Consider the following 27,189-nt stretch of genomic DNA (forward strand, 5'->3'; position numbering starts at 1 on the left):
CACCCACTCCCACCAGAGGCTAGATCGGTGCACCGACAGTGGCCCTGAGAAGGAAAGGAACTGAACCAAACTGAAGTGCTCCCGCGCCCTTGTCGCCATCGTCCGGCGCTGACTCCTGCCTGGTAGTGCAAGCAGCATCTCAGTTGGGAGTGGGTGTCCCAAGCAGGAAGCATGTGTGCAGAGAAGATCCATCCTCAGGATGAAAGGGAGACTGAATCTGCTCAACTCAGTTCTGTCTCTGTGCATACAATTGACAGATGATGTCAGACAAGAGGAATGTCATCCTGTTCTCTGTGTTTGATGAGAATCGGAGCTGGTACCTCCCAGAGAACATGCAGCGCTTCCTTCCCAGTGCAGACGGGGCACTGGCCCAGGACTCGGGGTTCCAGGCTTTCAACATCATGCACAGTGAGTACAGCAGCAAGGGGAGGGGGTGGACAAGGTGAACGGGAGATAACAGACTGGTATCCTGATGTTGGGACATCAGTGTGCTGTGCCAGAGGCAGACTTCCAGGAAACTGCCGAGTGCAGACAGGCTCAATTCAAGAACGGTGTCATCTGGGGTTGGGTAGTAGCACACCAGGTTAAGTGCACATAGTATGAAGTACAAATCTGCACAAGGATCCCGGTTCGAGCCCCTGGCCCCCTATCTGCACGGGGATCGCTTCATAAGCGGTGAAGCAGGTCTGCAGGTGTCTATCTTTCTACCTCCCTCTCTAGCTCTTTCTCCTCTCTCAATTTCTCTCTGTCCTATCCAATAAAATGGAAGAAAAATGGCCTCCAGGAGCAGTGGATTCATACTGCCTTCGCCAAGCCCTGGTGATAACCCTGGGAGGAAGGAGGAAGATAGATAGATAGGGAGAGAGAGAGAGAGGGAGAGAAAAGAAGAGAGAGGAAGTTTTACTTAAATGTACAGAGCTTTATTGTTTTCAGGATAAGCACAGCAGAGGAAACACAGCTTTTAGCTACCCAGACTTGCATGGTCCAGCCTTAGTAGGAAGTGTGTTCTACTGGGCTTGAATATAGCACACTGCTTTGCCATGTGCACAGCCCAGGTTCAAATCTGGCCCCCACTGCACTGAAGGCAGTTTTGGTGCTGTGGTCTCTCTATCCCTTCTCTCTCTTCATATACATGTATCAGTGCAATCGACTGGCAGGTTATACCCAGAATAGGAAACAATTCATTTTCACGTCTAAAGTGGTTGCCCGCTGCAGCTATTTGACAAATTAATCAGAACATCATACAGTAAAATAAACCCAGCATCTTTTCACTAGCTTTACTGAAAAGTAATCGACAAAAATTAAATCTAGGGACTAGGAAATAGCTGTCCCCACACCACACAGGACAGCACCATGCGGAGGCTCTACAAGCAGTGAAGTGGTGCTGTGGGCCCTGTCTCTCTGTCTCTCTCCCTCTCCGCTTTCTTTTCTTTTCTTTTCTTTTCTTTTCTTTTCTTTTCTCTTTTTCTTTCTCTTTTTTTTTCTTTTTTGCCCCCAGGGTTATTTCTGGGGCTTGGTGCCTGCACTACGAATCCACTGCTCCTGGAGGCTATTTCCTCCCCCTTTTATTACCCTTGTTGTTGTCATTATTATTATTGTTGTCATTGTCGTAATTGCTGGATAAGACAGAGAGAAATGGAGAGAGGAGGGGAAGACAGAGAGGGGGAGAGAAAGACAGACACCTGCAGACCTGCTTCACTGCCCGTGAAGCAACACCCCTACAGGCGGGGAGCTGGGACTCTATCCTTAAGCTGGTCCTTGCACTTTGTGCCATGTGTGCTTAACCGGCTGTGCTACCGCCCGACCCCCCTCCCTCTCAGCTTTCTTTCTCTTTTTTTTTTTTTCCCTCCAGGGTTATTGCTGGGCTCGGTGCCTGCACCATGAATCCACCACTCCTGGAGGCCATTTCCCCCCTTTTGTTGCCCTTGTTGTTGTAGCCTCGTTGTGGTTATTATTATTGCCATTGTTGATGTTGTTCGTTGTTGGATAGGACAGAGAGAAATGGAGAGAGGAGGGGAAGACACAGAGGGGGAGAGGATGATAGACACCTGCAGACCTGCTTCACCGCCTGTGAAGCGACGCCCCTGCAGGTGGGGAGCCGGGGGCTCGAACCGGGATCCTTACACCGGTCCCTGCGCTTTGCGCCACCTGCGTTTAACCCACTGCGCCACCGCCCGACCCCCCCCCCCCAGCTTTCTATCTGAAATAAAACATTAGGAGAATGAGAAAACCAGTCTGGGAGCAGTGAAATCGCACATGTGTGAGGCTCAGCTTGAATCTTGCAGGTGCATCTCGCTGCCAAGCGATCCTAGCAGCACTTACCTGGCCGCCACCTTCCTTTGTCTCCTCAGCTTCTTCCCAGCCACACCCAGTAGGTGTCCCACAGAAACACGTAGCCGGTGGGTTACTCTGCTAGGTTACTTCTGGGTGTTGCACGTCCAAACTGAGGAGTGGCAGGCCTGTCTCTTCTGGGCACCTTCTCCCTGGCTTTTTGTGACCTATGCCCAAAAGGCTGTGTCACGAGGACACAAGTCATATAGGGTTAGGACCCACCCACCCTAAGGGCCTCAGTTCAACAAAATAGCTGCTTTGAGAGCCTCTCCCCACGTAGGCATTTCAGCAAGTGCAGGTGGTGGGGAGCAGAACCCAACCTTGCCACGCCCGGTGGCCGGAGGTGCTGGCACTCAGGGCCTGCCGATGCCTCGCCTGCTGGCCCGCACTCTTCTAATCCCCTTGCCTCACTCTTCTTCTCCTTTGTGAATGGCCTCTCCTTTACTTTACCCTTCTGTCTTCACTACCCTCTGTGCATTTCCCATGAATAGGACTCTCTCCCCAACCGCCTCGGCGCTGTGAAATCCGGCAAGTCGAGCATGGCTGCATGGGCCAGTTCCGCACCTGGGGCCTCTTCCCTGCACTGGCCCCAGTGGTCCTGCTGCTTTGAGATCTGTCCCCTCGAATGTGCAGCATTGGCAGATCCTGGCTTAGACCCCCTCAGCGAGGCTGGCTTCCCCTGTGTCATCACTAGTTTGCTCCTTGCATCTGCATAGCAGTGGCAGGGGGAGCCTCGGAGACTGTGCACGTGCCCTGCTCCGTGCACCGTCCCCGCCCAGCTTCCAGGTCTGTCTTTATTACAGCCGCCTGTGGCGCATCTAACTTTGGCGATGGGGCCATAGTGTTAAGTCTCCTTGTAGCAGAAGGTACAAGGCATCAGCTTTAACCCTGTCGTGAGTCCAAACTGACAGATCAGGGCATTGCTCACACGCCTTGCTCCCCATTCTTTCACAGGCATCAACGGTTATGTCTTTGACAGCTTGCAATTCTCAGTGTGTCTGCATGAGGTGGCCTACTGGTACATTCTCAGTGTTGGAGCACAGACTGACTTCCTCTCGATCTTCTTCTCTGGGTATACCTTCAAACACAAACTGGTTTATGAAGACACACTCACTTTGTTCCCGTTCTCAGGAGAAACCGTCTTCATGTCAATGGACAACCCAGGTTAGAAAGTCATCTTGTTCTGTTTCCGCCGGCTGTGGGTACTACGCTCGCTGTCCATGTGCTTTCTCTTCTACCCGCAAATCCACACCTGTGAGGACAGCACCACACTTAGCCTGACATCTAAACATCAAAAGTGCATTCCTTTGTCAGGGACCAGCATTGGAAGCCTGTTTACTGAGCGCCATCCAGAAGCCCGCAGGGAGTGCGGTCTTCTCTACACACACACCCAAGGCTACTGGGAAGCCTTTGGGTTGAGTGTGACTGTCATATTCCCTGCTTCTCACTCAAGTCGTGTAATATGCCAGAAAAGGAAGGCATCTGTCTTGTTAAAACTAAGTCACAGGGGGCAGGCAGTAGCACAGCATGTTAAGCGCAGGTGGCGCAAAGCACAAGAACGGGCAGAAGGATCCCGGTTCGAGCCCCCGGCTCCCCACCTGCAGGGGGTATGTCACTTCACAGGCGGTGAAGCAGGTCTGCAGGTATCTATCTTTGTCTTCCTCTCCTCTCTCCATTTCTCTCTGTCCTATCCAACAACAATGACATCAATAACAACAGTAACTATAACAACAATAAAACAACAAAGGCAACAAAAGGGAAAATAAATAAATTAAAAAACTAAGTCACAGCATTCTGCAAATGCCTGTCTGCATGTATTGCGCAAAATCTTATTTCTTCTTTTCAATTTTTTAAATCTTTATTTATTTATTGGATAGATGTGACAGCCAGAAATTGAGAGGGGAGGGGGAAATAGAGAGGGAGAGAGAGAGACACCTGCAGCCCTGCTTCACCACTCGTGAAGCTTTCCCCCTGCAGGTGGGGACCAGGGTCTTGAACCTAGGTCCTTGTGCACTGTAATGTGTGCATTCAACCAGGTGCGCCACTGCCTGGCCCCGCAAAATCTTATTTTAGTTGCTCCTTTTGGCTCTGATCCTGGTCTGTCCCAACCCAAGAGTTTTGTACCATAAAAACTCTGCTTAAAAAAAAAAAAAAAAAACTCTGAAAAAAAAACAAAACTCTGCTTTAAGGGCCAAGCAGTAGCGCCATACACCTGGTTAAGCACACATATTACAGTGCGCAAGGACCTAGGTTCAAGCCCCTGGTCCCCGCCTGCAGGGGAAAAGCTTCACAAGTGGTGAAGCATGTCTACAGGTGTCTCTGTCTTTGTCTATCTCCTTCTCTAGCTCTCCTCCTCTCAATTTCTCTCTATCTCTAGCCAATAGTAAGTAAGTAAATAAATAAATAAATAAATAAATAAAAACTCTGCTTTAAATACCATGAATCTGGGTTCCCAGGCTCTCAGCTGAGGACATGGCTGAGGACATGCTTCCACTTTTAGTGAAGTCTCACTGTAAGGACTGTGAATCTTTTTTTTCTTTTTCTTTCTTTTTTTTTTTTTCTCCAGGGTTATCGATTGGGGTCAGTGCCTAAACCATGAATCCACTGCTCCTGGCAGCCATTGTTTCTCTTTTGTTTTGTTTTGTTATTGTTGCTGAATAGGACAAAGATAAATGGAGAGAGGAGGGGAAGACAGAGAGGGGGAGAGAAAGACAGATACCTGCAGACCTGCTTCAGACCTGCTGGGGAGCCAGCGTCCTTGCGTAGGTCCTTGTACTTCGTACTATGTGCACTCAACCCAGTTGTGCTGCCACCCAGTCCCCTGAATTCTTTTTTTTTTCTATATTTATTTATTTATTTTGCCTCCATGGCTAGCTGGGCTCAGTGCCTGCACTGCGAATCCAGCACTCACACCAGCCATTTTTTCCCATTTTTTTGCATAGGAGAGAGAGATTGGCAGAGGGAGAGGGACAGAGATAGAAACCCACAGACCTGCTTCACCACTTGTGAAGCATCCCCTCTGCAGGTGAGAAGTGAGAGCTTGAACTTGGATCCTTGCGCGGGTCCTTTGGCTTAGTACTATGTGCACTTAACTGGGTGTACCACTGCCCTGCCCCCAGGAGGATGAATCGTCACTGTGTAGCTGAATGTGGTCACACTCCATATGTTTATAATCCACTTGAGTTCTCTTTTCCCATTCTTCCTGTCGCGCTTCCCTTTGCACATGCTGTGCTCATTTTGTTTAGAGACCTCCTGGGCCCTCTCACCTTCCTGCTCAGTTTGGGCAGCGCCTCTAGGTGTGGGGCTCAGTGATGACCTCTGGGCAGTCCTTCACCCTCCCTCAAATACGAACCTAGTGTCTGGCGCTTATGTCTTCCTCTTTCTGGAAGCACATAAGTAGAACACTCCCAAGAACTTGTGAGAATGGCTGCATTCGAGGTAGAGTTTTCTGAATCCTTGCATGTCAGAAAGCATCTTCTCACTTCTTTGAGTAGGCTTCCCTTTGAGGGTGTTTAGTTAAAATTTTGCATGCAAATGCTGTGTGTGATGGTGAGGCAGTTGGGGTGCAAATGGGCAGCTCAGAGAAGGTGCATTTGTTCACGATGCAGTGCTTTTCTCACCACTGAAGTGCTCCTCTCGGATCTCCTCCCAGTGCCCAGTGGCGTTGCTGACACTGAGGTGGGAGTCTGTGTGCTTCCCAAAGCTAAGTCCTGCTCACGTGCATCTGCTTTTCCTGTTAATCGGCGTTGGTCCACAGTAGACACCATGCTTGGGGATTTCAGTGCATATATGATGGGGGTACTATTAGCATCACTTCCCAACCAGAAAACTGGAGCTCCAAGAATCTGGAGGACGCGTTGAAAGTCGTACAGCTGAGACATGGCTGCCCACTGTTATTTATTATGTAAAGTCTATCTAGTAGACTTCCTGAGCAAAGTCTCCGTCGTCAGCAACGAGCTCTGTGTGATTCTTAGGACTCTCCATCTCTTCACTGCATCCCGATATCTATGCATTTTAGATCACAGCCTTTTGTTGTGGTCACACAGATCAGCCACAGCAGAAGCAACAAAAACAGTCAAGCCAGCCCTACTGTCAGGCTTCTGTGGCAGTGTGGGGGTTCGACTCCATGAGCGGAAGTGTGATGGGACCGATTTCTATGTGTCATTTGTCTGGAAGTAGTAGCAGAGAGCCTTTAGTGCAGAATGCACTGGACCCTGGGCCTTTACTAATCTGAGTCTCCCTCTTCCCTATCTCCAGGTCTGTGGGTTCTGGGGTGCCACAACTCGGACTTTCGGAACAGAGGCATGACAGCCTTAGTGAAGGTTTCTATTTGTGACCGAAACACTGAAAATTACGATGAGAATGAATATGAAGCTATCCCGGCCTCCTTTCTGACTGAAAACACTATCATTGCCCCCAGAAGCTTCTCCCAGAACTCAGGGCAAAAGCCTAGCACGAGGCAAAAGCAATCCAACTTGAGCACCAGTCCAGAACATGACAGAGAGAAGACTGGCCAGCAGTCACTCACAGTACCAAATGTCTCCTCTAGGGATTGGCTGATGCTCTTGGGACAGGATCCGACTCCACAAGCCCTAGCACAGCCTGGACTCCAGAAAGCCATGCCTGTGACCACTGACCAGTCATCTGGAGCCACAGACAGCACTGAGGAACTCAGGGAAGTACCACATCTCGGACCAGAGCTGAGTCACGGCGCAGTCAGAGTCTCCACTCCCGAGCCACAGCTTCAGCTCAGTTTAAGTGAGAACTGGCAGGCTACTGGTGCAGTGGAGTTAAAGAGGCTTGAGTTACAACTCTCTAGTTCACAGAGCACTTCAATAGCATCACCAACAACCCCAGCAGGCAAGCTGGCAACAGGCACTGAAAAGATGGGTTTCTCAAGATCCCTAGATGTGCCAGTCAACTCTAGTAGCCAGTCAAGCACCACTGTGTTTGACAAAGACTCATCTAGCCTTGGTGGGCCTGGTGTGTCCTTGGGCTTGAGTGAGAGAGATAATGATTCTGAGTTGTTAGAAACAGCTTTAAGGAACAACCAAGCAAGTTTACTGAATGACAGTGCATTAGTAGTGGGGAGTGATTGGCTAACGAAAGAGAAAATAGTTCATGGACCTACTTCACTGGCCAGATCTAATGCGTCAGTCAACAGTGCTGAATCCTTGGTACACAAGGCCTTGGTGAACTCAACAGTGAACAGAAAGTCTCCCACTGAAGGCCCAACATTGGAGAACAGAACACTAGTCTGGGAAGATGTCGGGGAAAACACTACTGAGTTTCAAGAGCTGGCTTCTTTGGTTAACAACAACACATTTGTGGATAAATATACCGCAGCTTTGGGACTAATGTATGTGTTAAATGAAACATCTTCACCCCAAAGTATGGAAATGGTTCACTCAAGGAAAGAGGGCCCAGTACTACAAGGTACAGAAACTGCGAATAAGTCTTTCTTGAAGATGCTCTTGCCAGAGTCAGAGAACTGGCTGAGAAGGACCCAGGACAGGATCTCCATGAGCTCTGAACAAGGGTCTGGTCCAAAGCAATTCATGTCTTTGGGGTCAGACACATCTAGGTGGGCTTACAATTCCCTAGCAGGGACAAATAAGACAGTAGTGGCAGAGGGTGGGTTTGCAAAGGATACAGGACTCCCAGATGACAAGAGCAAATTTCCTGCTCACTTGGGTAATGGCCAAGTTGTTGCACACACTGAGGAGAAAGAGTCTTGGGAGGAGCTAGAAAGGGAGGAAAGATCAGTCCAAGAGGACATAGTGTTGCCTGGGACACATGAAGTGACTGGAACTAAGTGTCGGCTGCAGAGCCTTTTCTTACTGAGCACTGGGCAAAGTCGACATGCCTCAGGGACAGGGGCACACCCTAGCAGGCCAGTGACCAATTCAGTGTCTCCCTCGGGCAGACCTACAGATTTGAGCGGGAGTCCCCCACAGGACAGCTCTCCTCTGCTGTCAGGCTCATCCTCCGGTCACACCTCCAAGGAGAGGAACGCTGCTATCCAAGAAGATAGTCATCTCCTACCAAGAGTCAACAGAAGTCACCTTTCTTCAGCCAGCCTAACGATGGACATGATGGGAGATCAGGGAGAGACCAGCCCCCTGGGGCAGCCTGCCACGACCCCACTCACACACAAGAACCTCGAGCAAACTGAGCTCTTGAAATCAGGCTTATCAGTAGCAGCTGAGAATAAAGTCCGCGTTCGTCAAGGAAGCCCTTTCCCCACGAACGCCAGTGCTGCTTCTGTTCAAATGGGTCTCGTGCGAAAGAGCACTGTTCAGGAAGCAGAGGTCCCCGTAACGCTGATTAAAGTTCCTACTCCTGGAGGAGAGCCCTTTCTGAGATGGGTAACAAAAAGCTCTAGAAAGAGTCCCTCCAGTGTGCCACCTGCGCTGGCTTGGGATAACCAGTATACTGGCCAGGTGCCAGAAGGGTGGCTATCCCAAGAGAGGTCTCAAGAAAGCATCACTTTTACCACAAAGGACACCATTCCACCCCTGGAGCCTTGTGAAAACCGCAATTCCACAGCAGCGGTGAGCAAGGGTCAAGAGACACCCCAAAGAGAAGGCCACCGGGCAGAGCAAGATGGGATGGGACAAATGCGCTTGCCAAGCCTGCCAGCCCCAAGTGGTCACCTAAGAGAAGCGAGCCCTCCGTCCCTGTGGCCAGACGAAGACAAGGTGGACTATGATGACGTCTTCTCAACTGAGTCCGAGAGGGAAGATTTTGACATCTACGGCGAATATGCAAACCAGGACCTGCGCAGCTTTCAAAAGAGAACAAAGAGAACGCGGCACTACTTCATTGCGGCAGTGGAGCGGCTCTGGGACTTCGGCCTGAGCAGGGTCGGCGGTGCCGTGGACAGCAGGTACGGCCGTGCGACTACCCCGGTCCCGCTGGGACAAGCCCTGACTTCTGGGGCGGGGGGGGGGGGGGGTGGGGGGGGCGACCTGCAAGGATCGCTTTCTGGAGGGGCCCCAGGAGGTAGGCGGAGCGGAGCGAAGAGTGAGAGGTCCGTGAGTTAGGGGCTGTGGGTGCAGGTGGCCTCAGGCTCTCACTGGGAAGGGACAGAAGCTGCTGCCTCCCCTCAGGAGCTGCAGGAGTCCATCCCGGGGGAGGAGAATATGTGCATGTGGGGGGAGGTGAGGGCGTTGGGGCCCGGCAGACACAGGGTAGACCTGACTCGAAGTACCTTCGGATGCCAGCTGTCCCCTCCCCATCCCCCGCCATCCCCAGCCGTCTCCAGCCTTGGCCCAGCACAGCCAACCACAGTTCCAGCTGCCAGCCTGAAGCTGGCTCTCTCCTCTCACTGAATCATCCATCTCTGGAGGCTTCACTGGCGGTGCCGCTCCTGTCCCTGCACCCCTCACTGTGCTCGGCCACAGGGCCTTGTGCTCCCTCATTTAGCTCCAGGCCTCTGTCCCTCCTGCACCCTGAGCGGGACTCCCTCTTCACTTCCTTACCCACTGGTGCTGCCCCTTCCCCAGCCCCATGCCCCACTCTCTCAGCTGCCTGCTGCCCCTCTTCCCCAGCCAGAAGGGCAGCACCTGGGTACAGCCGGCCCTGGGCAGCCCGCCATGGAACAGACCTCAGTCTGCAGGGGTCTCTCCGCAAACATTTACAAAGCTGGGGCCCCACCCTACGCTGCCTCCCCCTGAGTTTCCCCATCACCCTTGGCAGGGACTGAACCCCAGACTTGAGTGGCCAGTCCTGCGTCCAGCTCCCCATCACTTCTGTTCCAGGGGGACACAAAGGGGAGGTGTTTGGGGCCTGGGCCCTCAAGAGGATGTTACTTTTGCTCTACAGAGCTCCGAGAGGAGGTGTCCCTCAGTTCAAGAAGGTGGTTTTCCAGGAATTTACCGATGGCTCCTTCACTCAGCAGCTGTACCGCGGGGAGCTCAATGAACACTTGGGAATCTTGGGGCCATATATCAGGGCTGAGGTTGAAGAGAATATCATGGTAAGTTGAGCATAGTGGTCTTGAAAGAGGAGCTACCCTGTAGTTTTGGTTTCTTGTTATCAAAACTAGTAGAGGGCTGGGGAAACAGCATACTGGTGATGCAAAAAAACTTTCATGCCTGAGGCACCAAAGAGCTCAAATTCAATTCCCAGCTCCACCATAAGCCAGAGTTGTAAGCATAACCATAAGCAGTGCTCTGGAGAAAATAATAAAATAAGAAGTAATATATTACATCCCTGGAGGTGGTGCAGTGGCTAGACCACTGGACTCTCAAGCATGAAGTCCCAAGTTCAATTCCCAGCAACACATGTGCCAGAGTCATGTTCTAACTTCTCTATGTTTCTCTTTCTTCCTCCTCTCTCAATAAAAAGTAAATAAAATATTTGAGGGGGGTGGGTGGTGCATAGCAGGTTAAGCGCACGTGGCGCGAAGTGAAAGGATTGGCATAAGGATCCTGGTTTGAGTCCCTGGCTCCCCACCTGCAAGGGGCGTCACTTCACAGGCGGTGAAGCAGGTCTGCAGGTGTCTGTCTTTCTCTCCCCCTCTCTGTCTTCCCCTCCTCTCTCCATTTCTCTCTCTCCTATCCAACAACAACAATAGCTATAATAACAATAACAACAAAAAAGGCAACAAAAATGAGAAAAATGGCCTCCAGGAGCAGTGGATTCATAGTGCAGGCACCGAGCCCCAGTGGTAACCTTGGAGGCAAAAACATAAATATATTTGAATGTGATGTGTTCTCATTTAAAATTTAAAGTGGAGAGAAGGGCTGAAAAATAATCCCACCTTGTCTTGTTGGTACATGTAGAAAATCCTCTTCCTACGAATATCTCTTGTCTTTTCAATTCATTCAGTAGACAGCTGTACCTTTTTGAAAAATATTTATTTATTCCCTTTTGTTGCCCTTGTTGTTTCATTGTTGTAGTTATTATTGATGTCATTGTTGTTGGATAGGACAAAGAGAAATGGAGAGAGGAGGAAAAGACAAAGAGGGGGAGAGAAAGATAGACACCTGCAGACCTGCTTCACCGCTTGTGAAGTGACTCCCCTGCAGGTGGGGAGCCGGGGGCTCGAACTGGGATCCTTACGCCGGTCCTTATGCTTTGCGCCACGTGTGCTTAACTCACTGTGCTACCGCCTGACTCCCAGCTGTACCTTTTGGACTATCTTGTCATCATTTCTTTTGTCATTAACAGAACCTTCTTGTGTGTGTTCTTCGCATGATAATAGAACAGTCTATGAGATTAATTTAAACATTTACTTTGAACGGCCTTTCAGGTGCCTTTTTTGTCACTTTAATGACTTCAGTGATCAGGGAGTAACCTAGCCCGTAGAGTGCTGGGCCTGTGTGCCCGCAGCTCCTGGTAACACCTCCACTACCACATGTGCTGGAGTACTGCTCCACCTTCTCTCTCACTCATGTGAAATTTTCTCCCTGTCTATCTTATATGAAATAGATAAGGCGACTCTTAAAAACAAGAGGACTGCATCACAATTCTTTTCCTAGTCTACAACTCTGGAAGTGCAATAAACCTTGTAAGGCCTTCTCCAAGGACCTATCTGCTAGTTTTCTGCATGTTTGTGCTTTGGGGAGGGTTGTTTTCTTATTGTATACTCTAGATGCTGTAGGTCGGGAGTCGGGCGGTCGCGCAGTGGGTTAAGCGCAAGGACCGGCGGAAGGATCCCGGTTCAAGCCCCCACCTCCCCACCCGCAGGGGAGTCGCTTCACAGGCGGTGAAGCAGGTCTGCAGGTGTCTGTCTTTCTCTCCCCCTCTCTGTCTTCCCCTCCTCTCTCCATTTCTCACTGTCCTATCCAGCAACGACAACATCAATAACAACAATAATAACCACAACAATAAAACAACAAGGATGACAAAAGGGAATAAATATTTAAATTTTTTTTTTAATTTTTAAAAGATGCTGTAGGTCATTGAGATATTAATGGTCACTGATCATTTTAGTGGAAAGTATGTTCCCAAGTATGTTGTCTCTTAATTTTTTATGTAGTGGTTTTTGAATTAAAACAGCTAATACTAACCTTTCCTGTGTGGTACTTTCATTGATATACTATGCTTATAAAAATCGTTCCACTTTCAGAGATATTTTTAAAGTATGTATTGCCTTGTTGAGTTATTTCTGGTAGGAGAGAGAACCAGAGCATCACTCTGACATATGCAGAGCTAAGGACCCAACCTGGGACCTCATGCCTAAAAGTCCCATGCTTTATCCACTGTGCCACCTCCCTGACTGCAACAGAGATAGTTCTAAATGTTACTAGTAGTGTCATCAACTTTCTTTTATAGCTTAACTGTTTAACCTTTACCTGTTTAACGAATCAGTCAGTTCTCTATATAGATTATTTTGGTGCATTTTGGTAGGCAAAGTCCAAAGTAGTTTCATTTTGGGGGTCAGGTGGTGGCATACCTGGCAGAGCACACATGCTGCTATGCTGAAAAATCAGGGTTCAAGCCCCCAGTCCCCACCTGCTGCAGTTGTCTATTTCTTTATCCCCCACCCTGTCCATTTCTCTCTGCCCCTATGAGAAAGAGAGGAAGAGAAAGAAAGAAAATGGGAAGGAAGGAAGGAAGGAAGGAAGGAAGGAAGGAAGGAAGGAAGGAAGAGGGGAGGGAGGAAGGAAGGAAGGAAGGAAAGAAGAGAGAGAGAGAGAGAGAGAGAGAGAGAGAGAGAAGAAAAGAAACGGTTGCTGCTGGGAGTTGTAAAGAGTCCCAGGTGATAACCCTGGTGACAAAAATAAAGTCTTATTTATTCCAAATTTTTCTTAATGGATTATTTACATTAGGGGTATTGATGAATCACAAATTATAGAGTCTGCCTGGGGAGACAGTATAGAGGCTATGAAATATCCTCCATTTTCTCCTTTCACCTCAGAATTGCTTTGTCTATTCCGGTATTTTGTGATCCCATGCAGATTTTAGGACTGTTTGTTCTATTTCCTTGAAGAATGAAGTTAGAATGCATTGACTGTATCAATTGCCTTAGGTGGCCCTGGACCCTTCAGACATGAGGCCCTGAGTTCCATCCTGGGCATCCCATGTGCCAGAGAGATATTTTGACGTTCTCTCTCTCCTCCCATCTTTCTCCCCCCACCTCTCATTAACAAGTAAATAAGCCTTTGAAACGTGTATATTTTCTAGTCCATGGACAGGAGGTACCCTTCCATTTCACTGTATCTCTATCACTTTTACTTTTGTCCTGCAGTCCTCATTATAAAGATTTTCCCATTATTTTGTTGAATTTACTCCAAGGAATGCTATCATTTTTGGTTCAGTTGTGAATTGAATTGCTTACTTTATTTCCCTTTCTTCTGACTCATTATTCGTGTACAGAAATGCCACAGATTAATGTACATTGATTTTGTATTCTGCCACTTTCCTAATTCCACTGATCACTTTTATTTTACTGATTGGTTTTTGGTAGGGCCTTTAAGACTTTACAGTATCATGTCTTCAGCATACGGTGATAGTTAGCTTCTTCCTTTCTGGAAGGCAGCTATGCTCACCACTATACCACCAACGCAACTTCTAGCTTCTTCCTTTCTGATTTGTATTCCTTTAATATTGTTTTTCTTGCCTGAGTATTCTAACAGGGGCTTCCAGGATGATGTCGAATAGCAGTGGTGAGAGTGGACCTCCTCATCTAGTTCCAGGCTTCAGGGGGAGAAAAGCTTTCAGGTTTTCCCAGTAAGAATGATGTTAGCCTTGTTTTGTCATATATGTTCTTTATCATGTTGAGAAGTGTTCCTTCTATTCCCAATTTATTTTTTTGTTGTTGTTTTTTTAAATTTTATTTATTTATTTGCCTCTAGGGTTATTGCTGGGGCTCAGTGCTTGCATTACGAATCCACTGCTCCTGGAAGCTATTTTTCCCATTTTGTTGCCCTTGTTGTTGTGCTTGTTGTAGTTGTTATTGTTGTTATTGATGTCGTTGTTGTTGGATAGGACAGAGAGAAATGGAGAGAGGAGGGGAAGACAGAGAGGAGGAGAGAAAGACACCTGCAGACCTGATTCGCCGCTTGCGAAGCGACCTTCTGCAGGTGGGGAGCGGGGGCCTCGAACTGGGATCTTTAGGCCGGCTCTTGTGCTTTGTGGCCATGTGTGCTTAACCCGCTGCGCTACCACCCAACTCCCCCAATTTCTTTTTTAAAGGTTCATTTATTTATTTATTTATTTATTTGATAGAGACAGAAAAATTGGGAAGGGAGAGAAAAAGAGGGAGAGACACCTGCAGCACTGCTCAACCACTTGTGAAGCTTCCTCCTACAAGTGGGAGCCCAGAGCTTGAACCCGGGTCCTTTCACCTTGCAATGTGTGTGCTTGGCCAGGCATATCCCTGCCTAGCATGGTTTGCCCAGTTCCCTAAGGGATTTTAGCACGAATGGATGTTGAATATTGAGAAATGCTTCTTTGGCATCTAATACAGTAATCGCGTGGTTGTTAGCTTTCTGATTGGTGATGTGGTGCATGGCACTGTGGTGTATGTGTATACTGAATCATCCCTGCATTTTAAGCATGGTGGTTATGAGAAAGATTTATTTCTGCCTGAGGTCCTAGGTTTGATCCACAGCACCACCACAAGCCAGAGTACAGTGGTTTAAAAAAAACCTCATAGATTTTGAGGGATTTTTTTTTCCTCTAGGATTATTGCTGGGCTCGGTGCCTGCACCATGAATCCACCGCTCCTGGAAGCCATTTTTTCCCCTTTTTGTTGCCCTTGTTGTTGTAGCCTCGTTGTGGTTATTATCATTGCCACTGTTGATGTTGTTCGTTGTTGGCTAGGACAGAGAGAAATGGAGAGAGGAGGGGAAGACAGAGAGGGGGAGAGAAAGACAGACACCTGCAGACCTGCTTCACCACCTGTGAAGCGACTCCCCTGCAGGTGGGGAGCCGGGGGCTCGAACCGGGATCCTTATGCCGGTCCCTGCGCTTTGCACCACATGCGCTTAACCCACTGCACCACTGCCCAACCCCCTGAGGGAAATTTTAAAACAGTTTTTAATTTGATTTAATTTGATAGGACAGAGAAATTGAATGGGGAGGAAGATATAGAGGGAGAGATACCTGCAGCATTGCTTTACCACTTGTTTTTTAAAATTATTTATTTATTTATTTTCCCTTTTTGTTGCCCTTGTTGTTTTTTATTGTTGTTGTAGTTATTATTGTTGTTGTTATTGAAATTGTCATTGTTAGCACAGAGAGAAATGGAGAGAAGATGGGGAACACAGAGAGGGGAGAGAAAGATAGACACCTGCAGACCTGCTTCACCGCCTGTGAAGCGACTCCCCTGCAGGTGGGGAGCCGGGGCTCGAACCAGGATCCTTCCGCTAGTCCTTGTGTTTTACGCCACATGCGCTTAACCCACCGTGCTACCGCCCGACTTCCTGCTTTACCACTTGTGAAGCTTTCCCCTTGCAGGTGGGGACCAGGAGCTCGACCCTGGGTTCTTGCACACTGTAATGTGTGTACTCAACCAGGTGCACCACCGCCTGGCTCCTGTAAGTGAAGTTTTTCCGCTTCAGCTTTCCTTTCGGTTTTCATAAGCCCACATATATATATAAATCTAAATCTTAAAAGGAAGTATTTTTAAAAGATCACACACTGTGGCCCAGGCCACAGCGCATTGGATAAAGTATCAGACACTCAAGCATTAGGTCCTGAGTTCGATCCCCTGCTATCACATGCAAGAGTAATTCTCTGCTTCTCTCTCTCTCATTTTCTCTCTCTCTCTCTCCCCCTCTCCCCCTCCCCCCCTCTATCTCACTCTCCCCCTTTTTTGCTTTTCTCTCTCTGGTTTTCTAATATTGTATTTATTTTTATGAAAGAGAGATACAGAGATAAAAGCCCACATAGCGAGAGCCCAGAGCCCTGCTCAGCTCTGGCTGATGGTGATGCTGAAGATTGAACCTAGGACCTCAGAGCCTCAGACAGGAGAGTCTTTTGCAAAACCACTACGCTATTTCCCTAGTCCTCTACCTCTTTAATCCATATATAAATACATCTTTTTTTAAAGTAAGATATCAGAAATATCCATTCTGAAATTTGCCATGAAGATCCTTAACTTAAATGTCGACTCCTAGGCTTACACTCTCACCAAACTCCCATAGTGCTATCTTCTCTTCTTTGGAATGACTGCTAAGCGACTATAAATTTTTCCCTTTGCAGATTTCACTTTATGCCTTAAAGATTTGTCATTTCTGTGACTCAGGAGGTGGCATAGTGGATAAAGCATGGACTCTCAAGCATGGGTTCCTGAGTTTAATCCCTGGCAACACATGTACCAGAGTGATGTCTGGTCCTTTCTCTTCTTCTGTCTTTCTCATTAATAAATAAATGAAATCTTTAAAAAAATTTTGTCTTTTTCTTTTCTTTCCCACCAGGGTTGTTTCTGGGGCTCAGTGCCCGCCCTACAAATCCACAGCTGCCAGTAGCCACCTTTTCCTTTTGCTTTCCCATTTCATTTTACTTGATAGGACACAGAGAAATTGAGGTGGGCTAGACAGAAAGGAAGAGAAAGAGAGACACTGCAGTACTTGCTTCACCACTCATAAAGATTCCCCCTGCAAGGGAGCAGGAGCTTGAACCTGGGTCCTTACACATGGTAATGTGTGTGCTCACCCCAGTGTGCCACTGCCCGGTCCTGTGCCTTAAAGAGTTTAGAATGCCACAAGCCTCTCAAGCTTCTCCGTCCATCTGTAACTTTGTGTTGGAACTCTGTGATCCCCTCTATCGCTCCATCCAGATGTGCAGCACTTGAATGGCACCCCACACAGGCACCCCAACTACCGCTGAGCTGACGTGACTCTCCTCCTGCCTTTCTTTTGCTCTACAGGTGACTTTCAGAAACCTGGCCTCTCGCCCCTACTCCTTCTATTCTAGCCTCATTTCCTATGAGGATGACCAGCAGCGAGGCACAGAGGCCAGGAGCGAGTCTGTAGAGCCCGACGAGACCAGGATGTACTTCTGGAAGGTGCAGCACCACATGGCACCCACAAAAGACGAGTTTGACTGCAAGGCCTGGGCTTACTTCTCCGACGTGGATCTGGTGAGCAGGCCTCCACCTGGGGGTGGCGCCAGCTTCTCATGGCAGCAACGGGGTGGCATGGTGAGAGCTGCTTGTCACAGCAGGCCATGTCCCTGCAGGAGAAGGACATGCACTCGGGCCTCATCGGGCCCCTACTCATCTGCCGCGAGGGCGTGCTCAGCCCTGCCCACGGGAGGCCGCTGACAGTGCAGGAGTTCGCTCTGCTCTTCACCATCTTTGATGAGACCAAGAGCTGGTACTTCCAGGAGAACGTGGAGAGAGCTGGCGGGACCCCCTGCAAGGCCCAGCTGGAGGACCCCACACTGGGAGGCAACTGCCGCTTCCATGGTACTACCCTGAGCCCAGGGCCTGGGGCTTGGGGTGGGGACACTGAGCAATGCCGGGGGGGGGGGGTCTGCAGGCACCCCATCTTTACCTGGAGGAGAGGGAAAGAAACTTAGAAAAGCTTCTAGAACAGATGGCCACAGCCTCCTGGTCGGTCTCTTCTAGCAATCAACGGCTACGTGAGGGATGCCCTCCCCGGCTTGGTGCTGGCACAGGAGCAGAGAAGCCGCTGGTACCTGCTGAGCATGGGCAGCAGCGCCGACATCCACTCCATCCACTTCAGCGGCCACGTGTTCACCATGCGCAAGGAGGATGGGCCTGGGCTGGCCATGTGCAACCTCTACCCGGGTAGGGCCACTGTGGGCTGAGCCAGCGGCGCAGGCTGATGAGAGAGAGGTGCGAGCGCAGGCCAGGGCACAGGTGCCGACAGCGTCAAAGCCGCAGCTTTTGTCTTGCCCCCATCTTTCCAACCCACTTGCCAGCAGTGGTGCAGAGAGTGGCCTGTTTCTGCGCTCGCACCTCTAGACACTCACAATGTGGATCCAAACTGTGGCTTTAATTCACACCTCCCCCTTGACACGAAGGCCCTGCACTCTGCAGAATCCCTACAAATCAGAAAAGGCAGTGCTCACCCCAAGATAGTCAGAATCCTCACCTTGACGTCCTTTGAGTTTGCAGACAGACAGAGGGCTGCCTCGGAAAGGCGGCCCGAATGCTCCAGCTCCTCTGCCTGTGGACTGCGGCTAGGGCCACCAGTTCAGGCAGGGGCTGGGCATGCTGTCAGGGACTCTGTTGGGCGAGGGCCATGGAAGCATGCTGGCTTATCTCCTAGGCAGCCCAGGGCTTCTGGGTGGGAACGCCAGCTAGTGGAAATGCCATCTCCTGTCTGGCACTGAAGCACTCTGTCCCTCCCATTTCCCAGTCTGGGGAGCTATCATAACCCAGCCCCAGGGGCCTGTGCCTTAAGGGGTCACATGCAAGCTCTGGGCCAGCAGGGCCCAAGGGTGGTGGCAGTGGCCGGGGTGGAGATCCTGATGTTCCTGCTCCAGGAAAGGAAAGCAAGTATGTTTTCCTCTTGTTTTTGCTAAGGCATTTTCCAAACAGTGGAACTGCTACCATCCAAAGCTGGGATCTGGCGCATAGAATGCCTTATCGGGGAGCACCTGCAGGCAGGGATGAGTGCCCTTGTCCTGGTGTACACCAAGCGTGAGTATACTGGCCAGCGACGCCTGTTCCCCAGCTACTTTGGGCCACCTTTCTTCCTACCAAGAAGAAGTGGCTTTCTCGAGAACTCACATAGAGCATAGTCTTGTCTACGAGGAGCTTTGCTGTAGAAACCCCAAGACCTGTGCTGTAAAAGTCCCATGTCCTAGGGAGTCGTAGGTAGCACAGCGGGTTAAGCGCATGTGGTGCAAAGTGCAAGGACAGGCATAAGGATCTCGAGCCCCCAGCTCCCCACCTGCAGAGGAGTCCCTTCACAAGCAGTGAAGCAGGTCTATAGGTGTCTATGTTTCTCTCCCCCTCTCTGTCTTCCCCTCCTCTCTCCTTTTCTCTCTGTCCTGTCCAACAATGACAACATCAAGAACAACAATAACTACAACAATACAAAAAAAAAAAAAAAACATGTCCTGAGCTGTGGAAACCCCATGTTCTGAGCTGTAAAAAAGCCCTTGTCCTAAGCTCTAGAAACCTCATATCCTAAGCTGTGGAAACCCACATCCTGAGCTGTGGAAACCCCATCCTGAGCTGTAGAAATCACATGTCCTGATCTGTGGAAACCCCTTGTCCTGAGCTGTAGAAATCACATGTCCTGATCTGTGGAAACCCCTTGTCCTGAGCTGTGGAAACCCCATATCCTGAGCTGTGTAAACCCCTTGTCCTGAGCTGTGGAAACCCCATATCCTGAGCTGTGGAAACCCCATCCTAAGCTGTAGACCCTTGTCCTGATCTGTAGAAACCCCATGTCCTGAACTGTGGAAAACATGTCCTGATCTGTGGAAACCCCTTGTCCTGAGCTGTAGACCCCTTGTCTTGAGCTGTGGAAACCCCTTGTCCTGATCTGTGGAAACCCCTTGTCCTGAGCTGTGGAAACCCCATATCCTGAGCTGTGGAAACCCCATATCCTGAGCTGTAGAAATCCCATGTCCTGAGCTGTGGAAACCCCATATCCTGAGCTGTGGAAACCCCGTCCTAAGCTGTAGACCCCTTGTCTTGAGCTGTGGAAACCCTATGTCCTGAGCTGTAGAAATCCCATGTCCTGAGCTGTGGAAACCCCGTCCTAAGCTGTAGACCCCTTGTCCTGAGCTGTGGAAACACCAATCCTGAGCTGTGGAAACCCCTTGTCCTGAGCTGTAGAAATCCCATGTCCTGAGCTGTGGAAACCCCGTCCTAGCTGTAGACCCCTTGTCCTGAGCTGTGGAAACCCATATCCTGAGCTGTGGAAACCCCTTGTCCTGAGCTGTGGAAACCCCATATCCTGAGCTGTGGAAACCCCTTGTCCTGATCTGTGGAAACCCCGTCCTAAGCTGTAGACCCCTTGTCTTGAGCTGTGGAAACCCCATGTCCTGAGCTGTGGAAACCCCAGTCTACTAGGGGTGCAGAAAATGCACTTTGCACTGAATCTCTAAAGTTAGCAGACTGGCACTACAACCTCTCTGTGTATTTCTTTTTTAATGTTTTTTATTTTATTTTTATTTATTCCCTTTTTGTTGCCCTTGTTTTTTATTGTTGTTGTTATTGATGTCATTGTTGGATAGGACAGACAGAAATGGAGATAGGAGGGGAAGACAGAAAGGGGGAGAGAAAGACAGACACCTGCAGACCTGCTTCACTGCCTGTGAAGTGACACCCCTGGAGCCGGGGGCTCGAACCAGGATCCTTCCGCCGGTCCTTGTGCTTTGCGACACATGTGCTTAACCTGCTGCGCTACCGCCCGACTCCCCTCTCTGTGTATTTCACATCTTCCTCAAGCTCCAGGATTCCCTGAGAGCAAACTTATTTTTGACACAAGTACCAAAGAGAAGTTAGATGTGTCACTTGGATCAGAAAGAGAGCCACTTACAAATGAGCATTCCTCGGGTGCAAACAACAAAGGTTTCTAGGTCGTCCCTGGTGGAGGAAGTTTGGGAGCACAGGAGCAGCACAGCTTTCTTCAGTTCTCGACAGAGCACACACCAAGCTGTTCACCACCTCTCCTCCACTGTGCAAGGCTCAGCTCCTACTATCTAGCTCTGTGTTCTCTTTTGATTCCAGAGTGTAAGACTCCTCTGGGCATGGCATCTGGACGCATTCAAGACTTCCAGATCACAGCTTCAGGACAGTATGGTGAGTACTATTATTTTCTCTCCAAGACCTGGGCTGGGTCATTATACCCGTCTTCTTTCTGGTGGGGAGATCCAGATAATCACTTCATCTCTGAATCTAGCCTGCAGGTTCCTCTCAACCCAAGTGCTCCTCTCAATTTCCCTCTGCGCCTGGATTAACTGGTGTCATTCTGTCCCATCTGGGCAGCGCTCTGCTGCCTCAGTGTCCTCTCTGCCTCCGCTACTGCTGCCTTGTAGTCCTCACTCTTCCCTGGAGCAGGAGGCTGCACTGTGCTGTGAGCCGTGGTGGGAGATGGGAGTGCTGCTGTCAGAGCCGTGGAGAGCCCACACAGAGGGTGGTAGCCCAGAGCCACCCTCCCATGCAGAAGTATGCCCTTCCAGCAAAGGGCTGTTCTTCTATTTTCAAATGATTGGGAAGAATAGATGATGGTGTGGAATTCAAACGTGTGATTATTGTATGGCCGCTTTGGCTTTACAACAGCCGCTAAATAGCTGCAACAAAAACCCTGTTGTCTGCAAAGTGTGTTTTCATTCACTGGCTCTGCACAAAAGTGTGCCAGTCTCCTGTGTTAGGAGGAGAATTGGAAATTCCTATTGAACACAAGACCCGAGCACTATACACCAAAACAGGAATACTGTCATTTGTGGAAAAGGACTAAGATCTTCATTGATGTTATTTTATTTCACGTAGATTTTCTCTTTTCGGGTTCCTCATTTTTCTACAGTGAGCACTGTGGAATAAGGGGATTGGAGCATTGCCTGGTGCAGCTATGACACGCTCCGGTAGCAGGTGATCAGAGGCAGTGACAAGTAGCTCAATTATTACACTGAGAAAAGACAGTGTCCAAAGGCAAGCAACCCCCGGCCAGCAGCACCAGGCCTCTGCTTCATGCCCTGGTCTCTTCCACAGAAAGATTAACCCTTCTCCACAGGGAGCCTTTATTCCCAGGTGTCAAGGAACAACCTAGCTGAATCTTCTCTTTCTCCCCTTTCTTGGGCAAAGGCCAGTGGGCCCCAAAGCTGGCTAGACTTCACTATTCTGGAGCAGTGAACGCCTGGAGCACCAAGGAGCCCTTTTCCTGGATCAAGGTGAGAAAATGCTCTGCATCCAATCGCAGGGCACATTCCTCCTGTTAGCGCAAAGCACCACACTCGCTCTCCTTCCCAGATCCACTCGCACTGAACACCAGGCAACAGATGAAGGGAAGGCCAGGCAGGGGGCTTGTGGTCTGTACAGACAGGAAGAGAGAAGCTCAGGCAGTTAATCGGTATGTTGTTTCCGTGACTACTCCTCTATTGGCATGAGAACATGTGGCCATCTCTATAAGAGCAGACTAACATTCCGTGAGACTGTGTATTCTGTCACGTGGTGCCTCCGCCTGCCCAGGCGCCTGACTCTTCCAGTTCCCGTACGCAGACCCACAAGGAAGGCTCAGACCCTGGCCTCCAAGTCGAGAACGGTAGATTCTCTATTTTCCAAAACCAAATGTTGTCTTTGCAAATTCCTCACCAGTGGGCAATGGAGGCCACCTACCAAAGAGGGTCTCTTCTGATCCCTCAATTTGCAGCTTGTCGCCAAGAGCGTCTCCATGCCAACTGGTCCCTCCGTGGCCCAGGCCCTCTGACTTGCTCACCTCTCCATGTCCTCTACAGCAGCTCTGTCCAGACACCAAGTGCTCAGGGCCTCCATGCCTGTCTCCCTGCCTGTCTCCTTTCCTCCCAGCCTCCTTCTCTCCCTCCCTGTCTCCCTCCCTCCCAGTCTTCCTCCCTCCCTCCCTTTATTGCCTCCCTCCCTCCCCACCTGTCTCCCTCCCTCCCCCTCATCTCCTTCTCTCCCCGTCCTCCCTCCCTGCCTCCCACCTGTCTCCCTCCCTCCCCCGTCCCCCCTCCTTGCCTCCCTCCCTCCCTGCTGTCCAACCTCCTAGTCTCCCTCCTTTACTTTCTCCCTCCCTCCCAGTCTCCCAACCTCCCTCCCTCCTAGACAGGAAGAAGGGGAGCTTCTCTTCCCGCCCCCACTTCTGTTCTGCACAGGCCTCGGGGAGAGGAGGGACGGGCACACATTGCTTGCAGATTGATCACAGAAGTACTCCGGTATCTTCCTAGGTTAAGATAATAACTTGGGGCAGGGAAAGAGAAAGAGGCTCTGCCTCGGCAAAGAGCAGTCTCCTAAGGCTACTTCTCTCATCGTTATTTTGCAGTCACCGACCATTATGACCATGGGACTGACTGTCCCCTGATCCCTTGATAACTGTCTTCTTTGCGACGGCTGCTGAACCACACGTTACCCCCTTGTGCCTCGGTGCTTATCACCTCCCACCCCACGTGTCACCTGGCAATGAGCACTGCCGCCGCTCTGCTGTCATGTTCCCATCTGCTCACCTACACATCGTATTAGGAATCTCTTCTCTGTTTGGGCAATTACTTCTCTCTCACTGGGTGTTTTTTTTTTAATTTATTAATCAATGAGAAAAGAGTAGAGTGAAAGAGAACCAGAGCATCAGTCTAGTACAGGTGATAGCAGGGATTGAACTCGGGACCTCATGCTTGAGAACCTAGCACATTATCCATTGCTCCACTTCCTGGTGCACTCACTGAATGCAATTGGATAGACTGATATGTATACTTTTCCATGCCTGCCCAAGGAGCCTGGCTGGTCATACATTCCTGATGATAAGCATGCCCCACGATGCCCCCACTTATTAGAAGCCAAGACTCTGTCTCCCAGCATGTCTTCTAGTCTTCCCAGTTTCCCATAGTTCATGGATTTGATCCATAAACTTCTGAGTACTCCAACAGGGTCATTATCACAGTATAGAAGTAGATGGAACTTCCTTACTGTGTACTAGGAACAAATTAAGCTATCAGATCCTTACCACTAGCCTAGGTAGATGTTGTTCAAGTCATCATTTCACATCAGGATTTGATATGCAGACAAGTCCCATAACTTATCCCAGCTCTTGGGGTGGAGCAGCTAAGAGAATGAACCAACCTTCAAACTCTGGTAGAAGAGCCCAGAGTCCTCATTCCTGACAATGAGACAGTACTCTTTGGTACCCTTTGGGTTGGTAGCCATCTGTTTGTTACAACTTCCTACCTTGGGTAATTGATCACTATGTCCTCAAGGTGGCTTTTCCTACTTCTTCCACTGCAGCCCAAATACACATTCTTATTTTTCAGGAATTTTAAATTTTAATGGAGAAAATTGAGAGCATTCACGTTAGGCAGAGAGAGAGAGAGAGAGAAGCTAGAACTCACATGATGACCTGGGCAGTCAGAGAGCCAAATACACATTCTTGATCATTCCATAAAATGAAGAACTGACTCTCTGCACTGATGGGGGGCACGGGCTGACTGGCTGGCATTAGAATCTGTCAGTGGTGAGCAGGCCACACAGAGTCACCCAACTGCCATGTTTTTACATGCTCGCCATGACTGTTGTCTCCTTGCTTAAGTCCTGTGGAGACATTCAAATACTGAGCTAGACACGCAGGGACACTGCTGAATCTGTGATTTCCCAACTGCTCCCAGGCTCCAAACATAGTGTAGAAAAGGCACAAGAAGCAGCAGATAAGACTGGGGGTTCTCGGTTGCTCGTGTGGTGGCGGGGAGGACGCTGCCTTTCTAGCTACTAGAAGATACAGTAGTCACTGGATAGAAAACAGCCTCTCTGCTGCTACAAGAAGTGGTGCAAGTCAGTGCAGCAGAAGCTATGCCCATTGCAGCTGGCACTTTCAGTTACTTATGCCCAATCCCAAGAGAAGAGAGGCGTGAGAGTCTTCAGCTTTAGTAGCATGTTACTTGGGGTGACGGTGCTGTCACTTCTAAAGACCCCACCACTGGCTGTTCCTCAGGGCAGTGAACTTTGGGGGGATCACTCCTGCACTCACCGCTGCCAGCTGCTGTGAGCTAGTTGGTGGATGGTGCAGTCTGTTTCCCCACCCGCACGCAAGTTCCATGAGGGAAGTCCTGCTTGCTATTCTCCCAGTGACCACGACGTGCTTGGTACAGAAGAGCCAGAAGTGGGTTCTTTGTTGAGTGAGTGCATGCACTACAATCAGCAGAGAGAGGCAGCCAGAAGCCCAGGGGGAGCATTCGGACATTCAGTAGTCTCTGACAGAAGAGAAGTTGAGTCTGACAGAAAGGGATGCAGCTGGCCTTCCTTGCCATGTCACCCGTTGGGACCCACCCTGTCATTGTGTGCACCTTCACAGATAAAGAGACTGAGACACAGGGAGGCCAGGTGCTCCAGGGTCTCAGTTCGTGAAAAAAAAGGCAGATAGGTAATCGAGGAGACCTTGTACTGGGATGCGCTGACTCCCTGCAGGGAAGTGGGCGTGGTCAAGTACCAAGAAATGGTTCCTGGAGGTGCTTGGAGGAAGGCTCGTCCACTGTTGGCATGGGGCTAGTGTGGGAGAGGTGGCTGAAGCACGAGGTCACGTGTCCACGTGAAACGCCAAAAGGATGTGTGTGGAGAAATTGGGGCTCAGTGACTCGGAAGCGGTCTGCTTAGCCAGGAAGTAAGTCCCTCTCCCACTCGTCACGCATGTCCCAGCCTCACATGTGACTCTAGTTCACAGTGGCATCGTTGCGTATGTGTTGGGGCAGGGGGGTGCAGGCAGTGACCGCCTTCTGAAGGCGGCACATGCACTGCTAATACAGTGTTTCCTCCCCAGGTGGACCTTTTAGCACCAATGATCGTTCATGGCATCATGACCCAGGGTGCCCGCCAGAAGCTCTCCAGCCTCTACATCTCCCAGTTCATCATCATGTACAGTCTTGATGGAAATAAGTGGCAGACTTACCGAGGGAATTCCACCGGGACCTTAATGGTATGTTCTTAGTACTTTCAAGAGGACATTGTTTTATTTTCAATTTTTATTTGTTTGTTGTTTTTTTTTTTTTTTGGTCTTATTATTTTTCCACTGGATAATTTGGGGCTTTTTAAAAAATTATTTATAAAATGGAAACACTGACAAGACCATAGGATAACAGGGGTACAATTCCCACCACCAGAGCTCCGTATCCCATCCCCTCCCCTGATAGCTTTCCTATTTATCCCTCTGGGAGTATAGACCCAGGGTCATTATGGGATGCAGAAGGTGGAAGGTCTGGCTTCTGTAATTGCTTCCCCACTGAACATGGGCGCTGGCAGGTCGATCCATACTCCCAGCCTGTCTCTCTCTTTCCCTAATAGGGCAGGGCTCTGAGGAAGCAGAGCTCCAGGATGCATTGGTGGGGTCATCTGTCTGGGGAAGTCTGGTTGGCATCATGGTAGCATCTGGAACCTGGTGGCTGAAAACAAGTTAACATATAAAGCCATACAAATTGTTGACTAATCATGAACCTAAAGGCTGGAATATTGCAGATGAGAATTTGGGGTCTACCTTTTGGAAATAGCTAGTATGTCTATTTCAAAGAGCCCATGACTTTATTAGTTTTTGCCTGAGCCTGACATCTGATATGCAGGTGGACCCAGGTTATTGTCTGGGGAGATGATGTCATGGCTGGAAAAAGGGCTAGAAAGCTGGATCAGGGAAGAGAGTAGCTCCCAAATATGGGGAAAGTGTATAAATATTGTTGACTATAAACCCCATCAATTTGATCTGGGGCCCACATTCAGCATAGGAGCCTATGTGACCTCTACTTTTATTATTTATTTATTTATTTATTTATTTATTTGCCTCCAAGGTTATTGCTAGGGCTTGGTGCGAATCCACTGCCCCTGGAGGCCATTTTTCCCATTTTTGTTGCCCTTGTTGTTATTATTGCTATTGCTGTTATTGCTGTTGGCTAGGACAGAGAGAAATCTAGAGAGGAGGGGAACACAGAGAGGAGGAGGGAAAGACAGACACTTGAAGCAAACCCCCTGATGATGGGGAGCCACGGGCTCAAACCAGGATCCTTATGCTGGTCCCTGCACTTAGAGCCGTGTGCACTTAACCCGCTGCACCACCACTCGGCCCACAACATGCGAGCCTTTTTAGAGCACTTTTGACAGATAGCACATATGAGACAAACACTCCCAGCTTCTAGAAACTTCACTTCAAAAGAAGCTTCTACTTGTGGGCAAAAAAGAGTGATCATGAAGGTATGAACAGAAAAGTAGTAGTATCAAGAGCCCCAGAGACAGGAGAGGAGTCTGCCCCGTAGCAGAATCATGCAGTTGCTGAG

General features: G+C 49.5%; 1 protein-coding gene across 4 annotated transcripts in view; it reads left to right on the top strand.

Annotated features, from left to right (window-relative positions):
- Positions 1-27,189, top strand: part of F8 (coagulation factor VIII) — a 132,048-nt gene that overhangs the window by 78,461 nt on the left and 26,398 nt on the right. For all 4 annotated transcript variants that reach the window (XR_009547490.1, XM_007538215.3, XM_060182862.1 and 1 more), the window contains exons 12-22: positions 258-408; positions 3,286-3,495; positions 6,589-9,220; positions 10,159-10,312; positions 17,159-17,371; positions 17,470-17,698; positions 17,861-18,043; positions 18,785-18,901; positions 20,948-21,019; positions 22,022-22,107; positions 25,692-25,847. Coding sequence is in view for 3 of the 4 variants with exons in the window: in XM_007538215.3 (XP_007538277.1) it covers positions 258-408; positions 3,286-3,495; positions 6,589-9,220; positions 10,159-10,312; positions 17,159-17,371; positions 17,470-17,698; positions 17,861-18,043; positions 18,785-18,901; positions 20,948-21,019; positions 22,022-22,107; positions 25,692-25,847 (4,203 nt within the window). In the remaining variant the exon portion in view is untranslated. The remainder of the gene's footprint in view (positions 1-257; positions 409-3,285; positions 3,496-6,588; positions 9,221-10,158; positions 10,313-17,158; positions 17,372-17,469; positions 17,699-17,860; positions 18,044-18,784; positions 18,902-20,947; positions 21,020-22,021; positions 22,108-25,691; positions 25,848-27,189) is intronic.

This window comes from Erinaceus europaeus, chromosome X (assembly GCF_950295315.1).
Source record: "Erinaceus europaeus chromosome X, mEriEur2.1, whole genome shotgun sequence".
Classification (NCBI taxonomy): Eukaryota; Metazoa; Chordata; class Mammalia; order Eulipotyphla; family Erinaceidae; genus Erinaceus; species Erinaceus europaeus.